The sequence below is a fragment of the Phalacrocorax aristotelis genome, chromosome 4 (genome assembly GCF_949628215.1).
Source record: "Phalacrocorax aristotelis chromosome 4, bGulAri2.1, whole genome shotgun sequence".
Classification (NCBI taxonomy): Eukaryota; Metazoa; Chordata; class Aves; order Suliformes; family Phalacrocoracidae; genus Phalacrocorax; species Phalacrocorax aristotelis.
In genome coordinates, this window is record NC_134279.1 from 72,176,629 (window position 1) to 72,190,068 (window position 13,440).

Below are 13,440 nucleotides of genomic sequence, written 5' to 3' on the forward strand. Positions count from 1 at the left end.
AAAAATACCCATGTTTCAGTACCTCCCCGTAACTATGCCTGTCATCTGAGGAGTAACTGATATATGGAGAATAGGAGATCATATCAGGGCGGTCAATGTTATAGATGGCTTTATTTTTAGGAAGAGCAGCCAAATCCTTGTAGTCAAGAATTTCATCTCCAAGCTTTGCCTGAGAAAAGGAGGGAAGAAAGCAGTGAGAATAAGGAAGAACATGATCAGGATCCAATTAGAGAAGGACAGATTCATGTAGGTAGAAAAGTCATCATCATAGTAATAAACCACTTTTTCTGTTCATGTGCATTTAAATCTCATATTTACTATTCAATGCTAAATATTACCACTGTTTTCTTTTTATATACTGGTACTTTCTACTTTTCTTTGTCACTCACATTTGGCTAATAGGAGTAGCACAGCAATATTCCCATTCCCTTGGTTATATCCCACTTACCGCTAGCTCAGAGAGACATGTGGGACAGATATTGCAGTCTTTTTCAGTGAAAATGTTCTTCATTTTAAAGTGGTTTCGGTGTGCAGGGTTCCCCTACCATAAGCATTAGGGAATAACCAAATAGGTATTTCCAATCTGTACTCTCCAGATGCTGAAAAACATTAGTCAGGTCTTCAATTTTTTCCATTTAACTGTGTCCCACAGTTTTACCTCCTTTCCTGACTATGTCTAAGTAGCCTTTAATTATGGGTCACAAACCAGCAGATGATAGATTTGCATCATGGTGGATTAGTTGGAAGATCACAGATGCCACTTGAATAAAGTTCAAATCCTTTCATGAGACTTGGAGAGCCAACAGAGGGAAAGGGCTGTGTCACTCCCCATTCTCCTCTTACTATGCGTATTCCAAAAGTGTAATTATCAAAATGCCACATTTGAACAGATTGTCCTTAGGATAATGGTAACTTGCACCAAAACTGTATCTAACACATACTTTTTTGTAGATACAAGTTGGCCACACTGAGAGTGGAGAAACGGGCAGCATAATCATCTCATTCCCCGTTCAGGCTTTGCAGAAAGATAAGCTCTTTGTTGGCACAAAATGATGCGTGAATCTCACTATTCTCTGAAAATCTCAGTATGATCAGCTGTAAAATTGTAATAATGTTTTCCACATGCAAAAATATAAAAGCATCCAGGATTTATGTGTGTAGTGATTGTCTTTTTTCTTAGTAGGAGCTAAGAAAAGTTCAATAGATTTTCCAGGGAAGTTTTCCCTTAGGTTATAGAGGAAAAATCTAGTGTGAAAACTTTCATTAATCCCTTTTTCTAAAACAATGTATGAATTTGTGCAAACATAAGCAACATGAAAAGGATGAAGGTTTCTCGTAACTAAGAAAGTGGAACAAATCTGCCATAACCATCACCTGTTCTCATCCTCAGAACTAATGAAAAAAATGTGTTTTAATCAAATATGTGATTCTTTAGTGATCTACAGATCTCACCTTCCTTGCAGCTACTTTAAGAAGCTAAAGAGCAATGAAATAGCCTCTTCATGAAAATAAATCTCTCCCTACTGAGAATCCAGTGGCAAGCTCTGATGCAGCGACAGGTCATGCAAAGATATGGAGGAGTCTGTCCGTCAGGCCTGTTCCAGGAACACTTTGGGCAGCATTGTACCTACAAGGAAGGCCAAGGAGGCTGTGGTAATTTATTTTTTAAGGTATCCAGGGTTGTGGAGATTATTCTAGTGAACCCAAAGAAGTTCAGAATTGGAAATATTTAAATGTGAACCACTGTAATTTTAGCCCATATCTCTCCATGTAGAAGTGCAGCTCGAGATCCTCCCACTAACTTCAGAACTGTCAGGAGTAAAACGTGCCTAGTTAGGTAATTTGTTTCAGTTTAAATATCAAAATGTAGGCAAATTTGGATGAAAAAACACCTTAGAGACACAGTTGCTTTCTAAACACTCAATTCTACAAACATTGTGTTTTATTTTATTTGTTTCACCTACTTTCAAATACGTGAGCGGAATTCAAATATGCTAGGGAAGGCTCAAATTACAGCTAAGAGGCTTTAAGCCATTTCTTCAATAATCTGGTATTTTGGATTTTTTAAAACCATGCTCTAAGTTTAGAGTACTTATTTCATTTGAAATACACAATTTCACAATTGTATAATTGCAAACATGACCCTGTATAAAAATATAATGTGATTTATATTCCTAGTATGAGAATGTACAACACAGCTATGTAGCCTAACCTAAACCTTCCAGATAGATATATCTTTGCAGGGAGCTCCTGATTCCCTCTTCATAAAATTTAGCTGAGTATAAAGAAGGACTTTTATTTAAGCCCTATTTAATTGCATGATTCAGAAATTAACTGATTTTTAAGTGGAATTTAGGGACTTTGAGGGGACATCTGCACTGGGGTGAATTTCAGTCTGGGTATAACGAAGCCATCGCTGAAGTTAATGAAAGATGCCCATTAGCTCCAAAGGGCATTGGCCTGTGCCCTCTCTCAGTGCAAAAAGTCACCAAAGTCTGATATCAACAGATTAAGAAAAAATGTTATGGCTTTAGTAAACCATCTATATGATGGTTATGATACCAAGCTGGGAGGAGTGGCTGATACACCAGAAGGCCGTGCTGCCATTCAGCGAGACCTGGACAGGCTGGAGAGCTGGGCCCAGGGGAACCTCATGAAATTCAACAAGAGCAAGTGCAAGGCCCTGCACCTGGGGAGGAACAAACCCCTGCACCAGTACAGGCTGGGGGCTGAACTACTGGAAAGCGGCTCTGCTAAGAAGGACCTGGGAGTGCTGGTGGGCAGCGAGGTGACCCTGAGCCAGCACCGTGCCCTTGTAGCCAAGAAGGCCAACGGTATCCTGGGGTGCATTAAAAGGAGTGTGGCCAGCAGGTCGAGAGAGGTTATCCTCCCCTTCTACTCTGCCCTAGTGAGGCCACATCTGGAGTACTGTGGCCAGTTCTGGGCTACCCAGTTTAAGGAGGACATGGAACTCCTTGAGCAAGTCCAGCAGAGAGCTACCAAGGTGATCAGGGGCCTGGAGCATCTTTCTTATGAGGAAAGGCTGAGAGATGGGTTTGTTTAGCCTGGAGAGGACAGAGGGGGGATTTCATCAAAACCTATCAATATCTGAAGGGTGGGTGTCAGGATGATGGGACTGGACTCTTTTCAGTGATGCCCAATGACAGGCCAAGGGGCAATGGGCATAAGTTGGAACACAGGAAGTTCCACCTCAATATGGGAAAAAACTCCTTTCCTGTGAGGGTACCAGAGCAGTGGCACAGGCTGCCCGGGGAGGTTGTGGAGTCCCTTCCCTGGAGACATTCAAACCCCGCCTGGACGCGTTCCTGTTCCCCCTGCTCTGGGTGTGCCTGCTCAAGCAGGGGGGTAGGACGAGATGAACTCCAGAGGTCCCTTCCAACCCCTACCATTCTGTGAATCTGATCTATATGAACCACATTCATGTTTAGTCAAAACACACTTTATTCATCTTTCCCTAGCTGACCACTCAGCCATGACCCAGAAACACATCTCCCCTGAGATGGTGCATTGTTCAGAACGATAGAGTTGCTCTGACTGGATACCTTTGAAAGTATGAGCACTACAAAGTCACGGTTCCTAAGCTTTAACCATTTTGTCTAAATTCTCTTTGGTCCAACACAACACGTTGCAGAGCTCACCAGTTGTTAAGGTACAGTTTTACTATTGGTTTTAATGATCTGAATCCATGCTACTGCTGAAAGTGACTGTCCTGTGTGTACCTTCCCACTTTGTTCTGCCTTCTGCATTAGCATCAGAGACATGTAGATGGCTGGGTCTTTTTTTGCCTCTTTGGTTGGCTGGAGTTTCTTCCTAGGCTATTTTTTAGAATCTGGTCTCAAATCTGACTGATCATACCTCTTTGTACGTTCTAGTACTAGCACCAGAGTGGAGATGGGAAGACATGGCTGAAGAAGGAGGGCTACATGTGGGTGGGACCTTCCTTTCAGTGGCAGAATGAATTTAGGTTTAGTAAAACCATTCATGAAAGTACCCAAGACAAATCTTGAGCATGTCTGTATGTCATAACACTCCTATAATAGAAAACAGATGCAAAAGATAGTCAAAGAATCATTTTGATAATATAGAAGTCCAATAAGATGTTTTTAATTCTTTTTACTTTCCTGTTCATGAAAGCCAAAATAGGATTTAATCAATCTCACAGCTTTCTGACAATTAAGCAGAAATGAGAGGAGATATTAAGAGATCAGACAGATATAGAATGAACTTGCATGCCTCTGGGGAATCTTTTTTCCCAATTGACTCATATTTGCTACAGAACTTTATTCTTTCATAGTTCCAGCTGCCTCTAAAATATATTATAGCAACAACCGTTAGAGTTATGTGCTGATTTAATGATATCCTTTGAAAAAACAGAAAGAAAATGGAGGTTTGTTCTTGACTTTTAACAGTGAAGCATATTTAAAGCTGTAATCACAAACATTAAGAAAAACAGTACCACCCAACAGTTAGATAAATGTCACTAAAACCATGTAAATCTTAGAAGAATGCTCATGCTTATAAAAACAATGAAGTGGCGCATGGCTGGAGAGATAGAGACCATCTGGCCAAAGACAGTGCTTACATGATAATAGGCTCCTAGCACAATGAATTGTCTTCATAGGAGTTGAGGCAACAACATTGTTTTACTGGGAATATACCACTGGTACCCACCAGCACGGAGCTCTGCTGTAAGGAGAGCTCAAACACCAACGAGCGCTTAGAGAAGGAGCAGCTCCTAAGCTTCTAGCTTGGTCTTACTCAGCTAAAGAGTACATTGAGCTCAAAATAATCTTTACTTGAAGAAAGAAGACCCGTTTGGCTCCAAGGCACTATTTTGCTTGTCTCAGCGTAGTAGATAAAAGCCCTTAATCTTCGTATAGTAGCCTTTCTGGCAGGCAATCACATCTCCAGCAATTTCCTCTGGATATGGTCCTATCCGATGAGAATTACTTGCCTTCCTGAGGGATACTTGGACAGGACAAAACATAGACCTGGGAATACTGAAGCTCTCCAAGACATGTTTGTATGAAACACGCCACACTCATGGGTATTTTTTACCTATCGGTGGTAGCCTTGAGAACTTCGACATGAACAACAGCTACAGCAATTAAGACAAGCAAGGTACACCTGGTATTGAGAAACCACTAAGCATAAGATTTTATCATACTTGTTATTTTAAAATCTCTCTATGAGCTTTCCAGAGCTAGCACTTCTTAAACCATAAACACATCAAAGGTCCTCTGAGGTTAGGGACTGGCATTCATCAAGGCCCGAGTCCTGCAATCACAAGCAAGAGTGTTTTCATAAGGAATCAGATGCAGGCTCAATAGCTCAATTTAGACAAGCTGTGTTCGAATCTAAGCTTGTAATCTACCTACGGGCTGTACTGTTTACTTAAACTTTTCTTTTTAGAAAGCACTGTGGTATTTTGCATGCTGTGGTATAAGCCAGCTCTAGGGGTAATGTAAGTGCTAAAAATACACCACAAAAAATACCAGGAAACTGCCAGAAATCTGTTATGGTAAATGCAGTATTCAAACATTTTAAACACGAGAGAGTAAATTCCATTTTAGAGGAATCACCAACTGCAGTGGTTTGGAGACACTAGGTTTCCACACGACGTGCTAAACTGTAGGAGAAAGCATGGGGTTTTCCCCATCTCCCAGAACAAATTTCCTCATGAAATACTCACATAGATCACACGGCTTGGGGAACCTGATGTACTTGAAGCAGGTACAGAAATAATACTCTCAGAGGAAGTCCTTGTTTCCTACGGCAGGAGAAGTGAAACAGATAAGAAATACAGGAGAGGAAGACAAAAATGTAACTGTTACTTCAAAAAGAGCATGCAAGATATTTCATTTAATTTAACCTTTACCACTCAAAAATGGCATATAAGAGCAAGCTCAAAATATACAGGCATACCAAAGACTTCAAGATAAAAGAACACCTGCAGCCAATCAAAGTGACCTTTTGAAAATGTAAAGATTATTTACGTATGACTTTCTTCTTCCCTCCCTTCAGAAAGAAATGACCTGGAGCACTTCTGGGATGCCAGGACAGCCTTTGGGTACTATCAGGGACAAGTCAAGTTACAGCAGCTCTGAGTTTGGGGTCACAAGATGATACGGTAGCAGGATTTTTATTGTGATGTTATACCATCAAACCAATCTACATTGCTTCTGGAACACGTCACGCTACCGTGCCATTCCCTCATAGCAAAGAGCATGATATCCTGCACAGCATCCTGAATCAGACACCCAATGGGTTAGCTTTCCCCTCTCTGGTTGTAAGACTACCAGATAAATTTTAATACTCAGCTGGATTTGCTCTGTTTTCAATCATTCTGGCATTCAAGTGATGGACCTTTATTTGTTTTTTTTTTGGTAGGTTCCTCTATGATGAAAAAATGTAATTACTTTTAAATAATGAAGGTTTGTGAGACACGATATTAAACATGAGCGAACAGACCTCACTTTTGTAATTGAAGTTTAAACAAATCTTATTATGAAATTAATGGTTTTATACCCTCTTTTATCCAGGTATTCATCATAAAATGTTCTTTCCCATCTATAGAAAAAACCTGACCTTGACTGCAAAAAGTGCATATTTTTCCATGTGCTCAGAGTGCCCATCATTTACTGTCTCACCAAAGACTGACACTTCTCACCTTAACACCTTCAAACCCTTAAAAGGGTGTTAGCATTATTAAGCTGTGAGGTCAAGGTAGCACTTTTCCTACTTCTCCAGTCTTTACTTGTAGTATTTGCTACCTTTTAGAAGCAATATGTGAATATCTCTGTACTGTACTGTGTTAGCAGAGCAAACAAACTCAATGATCACAACTATCCTTCCACTGACATTCTTTAGCCCAAATAGTGCTATGGATTTCTCTGAGACGGTATGTGGAGATACTTATCCGTATAAAGAAGACTCAGCTGAATTGGTTTGGCATGTCTGACTGGGATTTTGGAATTTTCTCCCTCTCATTTTTAGTTGTCTCACTCTGAGGCTCTGGACAAGCTCAGAAGGTCTGAGGGGACAAGCCAAACACCAGCATGGAAATAGAGTGTTCTCTGAGAAATACATGTAGCTGCCATTGAGATGATCATTCAACATGGACAGTGGAATTGAATTGCTCTTAAAACACATTGCAATTTTCCAGAACTTATGTAAATGACCTGAATGTATCATCAATGCACTGATGTCATGTGCAAACCGTAATTCTGTTTCAGAATGTCCCTACAGGAAGTCCAGTGCAGCAGAGAAAAAAAAAACCTAAAGAAAACTGCACTATTTCAATGTTTTAAACCCCATTAAAGTAAAATTACAGTTTTGGGTTAACCTCAGGATTCTCTAGGTAAAGCTTCAGAGCTTCTTTCTGTGTCATGTGCATCAGTGGAGTGTGTTTTAAGATTACACAGCGTAGCATGACCTGAAAATGCATAACATACCTGGCTGAACATATTTAATAACTCTTAATAAACTCCTGGAGTTTTTTTGTGGGCTTCCCTCAACTTAAAGGTGCCATCTTGTTTTTAATAAGAACAACAATTCATTAAAATGTCTAAATTTTGCAATCAGAGTGTAGAGTCTCATCTTTCTAAGGTCCTTCTGCACATTGCTTCTGTGCTTCTTTATGCTATAGAGTTACTCCCATGAATTTTCCTATTTCTCCTCCTGGTGATTAAAACCTGCTCATTCCACATCTCACATATGCTCTTTATTCTCTGTGCAATCCATTACCCCTTCTAGCATCCCCTGTCCATGCCTGCTGCACATAATCTCCTAGCTTTTGCAATAAAAACTCACATCTCAGTTGACTCCAGCTTCTTTTCAGTTCTTTTCTCCATACTATGCCTTTTTGTTCCCCCTCCACCTACTTATTTTTCCTTTATGCGTTTTGATAATTCTTATTTTTTTCTCTTGCTACTTTGATCTCTTCTGTCTTTTCCAGCTTCATCCTTTCTGCTTACAATCTCACTCTCTCATAATTTTTCTTCTTTTGCTGTCACTCTCACAACTTTTTTCCCTTCCACTCCATCTCCCGAAGTTTTGGAGTGTGCTGCCACTTACTCCCTCTGCCTTTGCCACCCACTTTAATTACATGCTCTGCATATATCTAAATAAATATATAGAAAAATAACTTTTAAAAACAACAACTGCAAAGGTTGACCAGAAAATTTCTCAACCGGTATACCCCACTCCCAGCTTTATAAGTTATGTTGAAAAACCCATTACTGCCCTCTTTGAAATGGCATCCATTCTTCTTGGTTCATTTTTTCAATACTGAGTGTAAATATGAAAAAAAGAGGAACCTAAAGAAAAGGAAAAATGTCTAGACTTCAAAAAATTCTTTGAGGTCCACTCTGGTTTTTTGCCCTACTCAGACAAAACTCCCACTGACTTTCAGATACAGGTGCCTCTTCTCTGCTGGGGAAGGGGCAGACTCCCAGAGTGTGCCCTCAGGAGAGATGTGTTATGAGTCAGCCTCTACACAATATCTTACAAGTGCAGTTTCTTTGAGAGTAAAACGCAGTCAAGTAGGAACCCAGTACAACCCAGTCTGTTGTCTTTCTTTGAAGGAAGGAAAAAAAACCCCAAACCCTGCTACATTTTCAATAAACTACATGGGGTTTTAGCTTTGCAATTGCAGTTACTCAGCCAGAATAAAATCCTTAGGAAGCCTGAAATACTGCTTAATAGTATTAGGCTAAATCAGCAGCACTTATTAAAGTACTTTGACAATTTTAAATACACATGTATTAAACAATACATTTTATACTAAAATGCTACTTATCTGATATTCAGAGCTCGCCATGAAGAATACCAGAGCAACTGCTTCCCAAACACACGGGTACAAAAAATACAGCCAAGATTCTTCAGGGTAAAGCCCAAACCAAATTTATTTCAAAACTGTAATTTAGTCAAAGTTGCACTTGCTAACACACCAGATCTGTAAACAATCTTTTGTAAACACTCTTTTTATAGCTGCTGTTCTGACTTGTCCCATGTGCCTTGCATCCAAGCCTTGATGAATCAAAGCAGAGCTTTTATGAACAAGGATATCAGGGTACAAGGATACAACGATACCACTCAGAGCATCAGAGAGCAGCGGAACTGAAAAACCCCATACTTGGCCTCGCATTAAAAGAGATAGTTGCATCTCAGTCCCACCACTTCAGAGAGATCATTTCCCCAGCTACAGATTAATTCTTCATTTCCTAGGGGCAGCTTATTCATCTGCTAACCTTGTAATTATTAAAGTTGCCAGAAGTCCCCCCTTTTCCCCTTGCACACAGACAGATGCACAAATCAACCAACTTAAGGAGGTACTTAAATCCAGAGATTAAATTAAGTTGGGGCTGGCTTGCCAACATTTTACAGACAAATAATAAAAGAGAAATTCCAAGGAGAGATTTTTTTGCAAAAACAAATAAAGTGAAAGTCCTCTGATCTTTTAAGTGCAGAGCCACATAAAAAGAGAAGAGATCATGCAATGTTCACATCATAACCAGACAGAAGTTAAAAGTTAACTTTTTTCTTATTTATATTTTCACATTTTTCCTTATTCAGCTTATACATATAACTCTTAGGTCAGCATTCTCCTGAAGTTGTAGCTTTAATCACTAAGTAAAAGCAGAATATTTATAGTACATTATTACATTAAATTGACCTACTAGAGTTCTGTCATTTAAAATTTATACAGTAGTGAAAAAATTCCACATCCTTGTCTCCATATCCACTGCAAAAAAAAAAAAGAAATAGAGAATAACACGACAATGGAATAATACTGGGTAAAAATAAGGTATTTTTACCTTGTTTTTTTCTTCAGCCTTTGCAGCCTGTCTACAAACGGGATGCCAAATGGATGTACCTGGAAAGTAAATTTAAAATTCTGCTTAATTCAGTTTCCCAATAAGAACCTTAAAAGGTTTAAAATAAGAACCTTATTAAACCTCCCTTTAAGGTTTTATAAGACACCGCACACTCGCTGATTTCACCGCAGTCACTATTTCATGGACACTTTCAAAGCTAAGACTGACAACTTCTCAATATCAGTGAGCCTGATCACATACCTATTAAAGATTAGGCACACTTCAGAAAGCTACGTGGACTTCAAAATGCGATATCAACATCAAAACCTGAGTCCTGAGAAGTGCGATATGCGATCTCCAGAGCTCCTCCAGCCCAACCTCCTGCTCAGAGCAGGTCCCATTACAGCAGGCAGCTCACTGCTGTGCCCAGTTGGGTTCTGCGTATCTCCAAGTGTGGAGATCCTACAGCACCACTGGGCAACCTGTCCCACTCACACTGTCAATTTGTTTTCCTTATATACATATTCTTGTAATAGCCTGTCTAAGGTCATACTAAGTAGCACACTGTGATGGGATGGAATAGCATTGTGGCCTTAACACTAGCTGAAAATCCAGCCTGTCTTTGAGGTATTCACTGTACTGATGTTGCACTTCCTACATGTTTGTCTCTCAGAAGTCAAATACTAAAGAACTGTATAAATTCAGGGGAATATCCATGCTAGAGGAAGCAGGAAATACAGAACGAACCAATTCTCTACTGTAGGTAAGTATTGAAGAGATGACTATGAACTCGAGAGATAGAAGTAACCATAAGTGTAAAAAGAAACTTAATAGTTTTGTGTCAGTCACAAAGAAACAAAAAAAAAAAACCCACCAAAAGTTTAACACAATGATCAATATTCAGTGTTCAAAGGAAGTGGAACCTGTGTACTTTATATAAAATAAAAGAACTATTTGTAGATTTTAACAGTAAAAAGTAACCTTTACATTTATGCCAGTCTGAGCTCACACAAGCCCCAAGCTAAAGCTCCGCACAGTTAAATAACGTGAGTGCACTGCACCTTCTGCCTGACTAAATGGGAAGTTGAGAACTTTTGTGTTATAAATATTTAATGTTTATACTGGGTGGAGAGCACCAAGATTTATTGGAAATGCTTTGTTTTCACAGCAGTTTGATAGTTTTCTGACCAGTGGATTTTGGAAACAAGATAGAAACAGAAATTCTACTTCCCAGAACACAGATGGAGATCATTGGAATTTATTTCACAAAAATAACCCAGATGAACACAGATTCCAGCAGTAAAAGACTATCTATAAGTACAGACTGGATAAATGATGTTTACTAAGTTACTGAAGTTTTTGGGGACTGAACCACTAAGAAACATCTTCATAGCACCTTTAAATTCAATGCTAATTTATCTTCCAGTTATGAGCGGGTCTGAGCTTGCCCACTGGAAGTGTTTCTCCCAGCTGCCTCATAAGTTGATGTAAATCTTCACGATGGTTTTAAGAATAATTTATATCAACTTTTTATAATTACTCCTATCTGTGGTCAAGCAAAACTGGCTGGGAAACTTTTTCACACAGAAGAAAAAGAGTCCTTTCACCCAAAAGTCATCTGCTGGATGACCACTGACGACTCAATTTCTGCTAAGGAACATGCAACACCTGAAGGAACTTTACAGTATTTTATTAAGAGGATGAAGAACATGTTACAAAACCCTGGGCTCTGACATTTTTTGTTATCTAACACATCAGGTCAGGCAGTCCAAATACCTAATCACAGGTCTTTCATGAAGTTAACACCAGCTTCTAATGGAAACTGCTCTTCATGTGAAGACAAAAAGCATATGATTTTAAGCTGGTACGAACATTCCGTGCATCAGAAAATAAAGTGAGTAAGATGGGTCCAAATTAGCAGGACCTGAGCATACTTCACAATTATTTGAACTAAAAATCAGCAAAAAAACTAACAAATATCCACCCTTCTAACAAACTGAACTTAAAAAGAAGATTCACTTGCAACCCAGTTTCAGAGGGTTTTAAATCTAGACAAAAATTCGCAGTTTGATATCTTTTTTTAAAGCATTCATTTCTCAGGGGGCTCTAGTACTACTAAGCTACTTTGCAACTGGGAGAACCACAGCATTTTCTGGCTCGCAAGGGAGAACCCATGAGCACAGACAAGGATCATTATGTCCTTTAATGAGCTAGTTCTTGTTGCAAACCAAAGTGACAATAAAATTGTCTTTTAAAATAACATACTAAGTTATAATTAGATCTTACTGAGACCACTGCTGCATTTCAAATAAAGTTTAACTTTTCCAGCTTAATGAATCGTTTCAAAGTATGCTTCTAGAAAACTGTGGACAATTGCAAAATTGTATTACAAATCTGGGCAAGCATGTGATTTTAGGATAATATACCAGCCTTGCAGTTCCCACATCCTACTGAGCTTCTCTTTTCTGTTTTCCTTTGAAAAGATACTGCCAGTCAAAGGCATAGGCAAAAGCCTTCATTTTCTCTGGTGTCTGACCCTGTCTTTAACTGTGCAGACACTGTTTTTCTTTGATCAGTTTAGTACAGCTAAAAGTTGCTACATATGAAATATGGATTTTAGCTCATACCTATGGTAAATAACCTTTTTTCTCCGTTGAATAAATTATTATGCTAGTTGTCCTCTACTACCACTGAAATTCCCTGACTAGAAAGACTGTATTTCTCCCTGCATAGCTTTATCCTAAGCGATGCAAGCTTATGGCCACATAAAGTACAAGCATATTGTCTGATAAGGGCTTCAGCACCATGGTGTCTTCTCCACCCTCTGAGGGCAGTGAGGTCTGACTGAGGGAAATTCAGGTAAGGCCTTTCAGACTTCCTCCTTGTACCCAAATGGGCAATGGGTACAGAACTGGACTTAGGACTGCTTTAGACAACCTGCTGTCCCATATGTGTGTTAAATTTCCTCTGGACCATTGATCACTGCAAAAAAATTCACATTTTTTAGTAAATGGAAAATTTTATAATTTCACTGTCAAGTACTTCCATCTGCAGGAAATAACTGCTACCACGCACCCTTTCTGCGATTCACACTTACTATTGGATTTGAACCAAGCGAGAAGTAATAGTGAGTAAGAAGAAACAAGGGTTTGTTTTTGCTTTTCTGTAGCCTACACATTGCGTTCTTCACCTTCTTTGGTTGTATGAAGGGAGAATATGCGCAAAAGAACTCAGCCACGCTAGCAGGTATGGGCAAGAGGGCCATGCTGCCAAGCGTAACACGTTTGGTTTGGGGGTTTTGTTTGTCTGTTTTTACCTTGAAGATACATTTCTTCTCCTTCTGCAAACATCTGACTGCACCTGACACATCGTGCGCAGGTTGGGTGATAATGTTTTTCTCCTGCCTGTTTGGGGAAAAAAGTACAGATGATTAAGTATACTAATCAATTTAACAGCTTCACTACGAGGAGTTTTTCTTTCATCCTCTAGAATATGACTATTCAGAATAAATTAGTTAATGGCAGTTAGCTCAACAATCTCCTACAAACACAATGCTTATTTTTGACTATAGACAATTCATGACTTAAAATGTAATTAGGGT

The 13,440-nt window shown here is 39.2% G+C and overlaps 1 protein-coding gene across 9 annotated transcripts in view; it reads right to left on the bottom strand.

Moving 5' to 3' along the window:
- ABLIM2 (actin binding LIM protein family member 2) overlaps positions 1-13,440 on the bottom strand; it is a 149,814-nt gene that overhangs the window by 44,585 nt on the left and 91,789 nt on the right. For 8 of the 9 annotated variants that reach the window (XR_012660409.1, XM_075091947.1, XM_075091944.1 and 5 more), the window contains 4 exons: positions 13,156-13,243; positions 9,840-9,898; positions 5,714-5,791; positions 23-169 (listed from right to left, as the gene is read on the bottom strand). Coding sequence is in view for 8 of the 9 variants with exons in the window: in XM_075091947.1 (XP_074948048.1) it covers positions 23-169; positions 5,714-5,791; positions 9,840-9,898; positions 13,156-13,243 (372 nt within the window). In the remaining variant the exon portion in view is untranslated. The remainder of the gene's footprint in view (positions 1-22; positions 170-5,713; positions 5,792-9,839; positions 9,899-13,155; positions 13,244-13,440) is intronic. The other variant, XM_075091945.1, reaches the window with a different exon arrangement.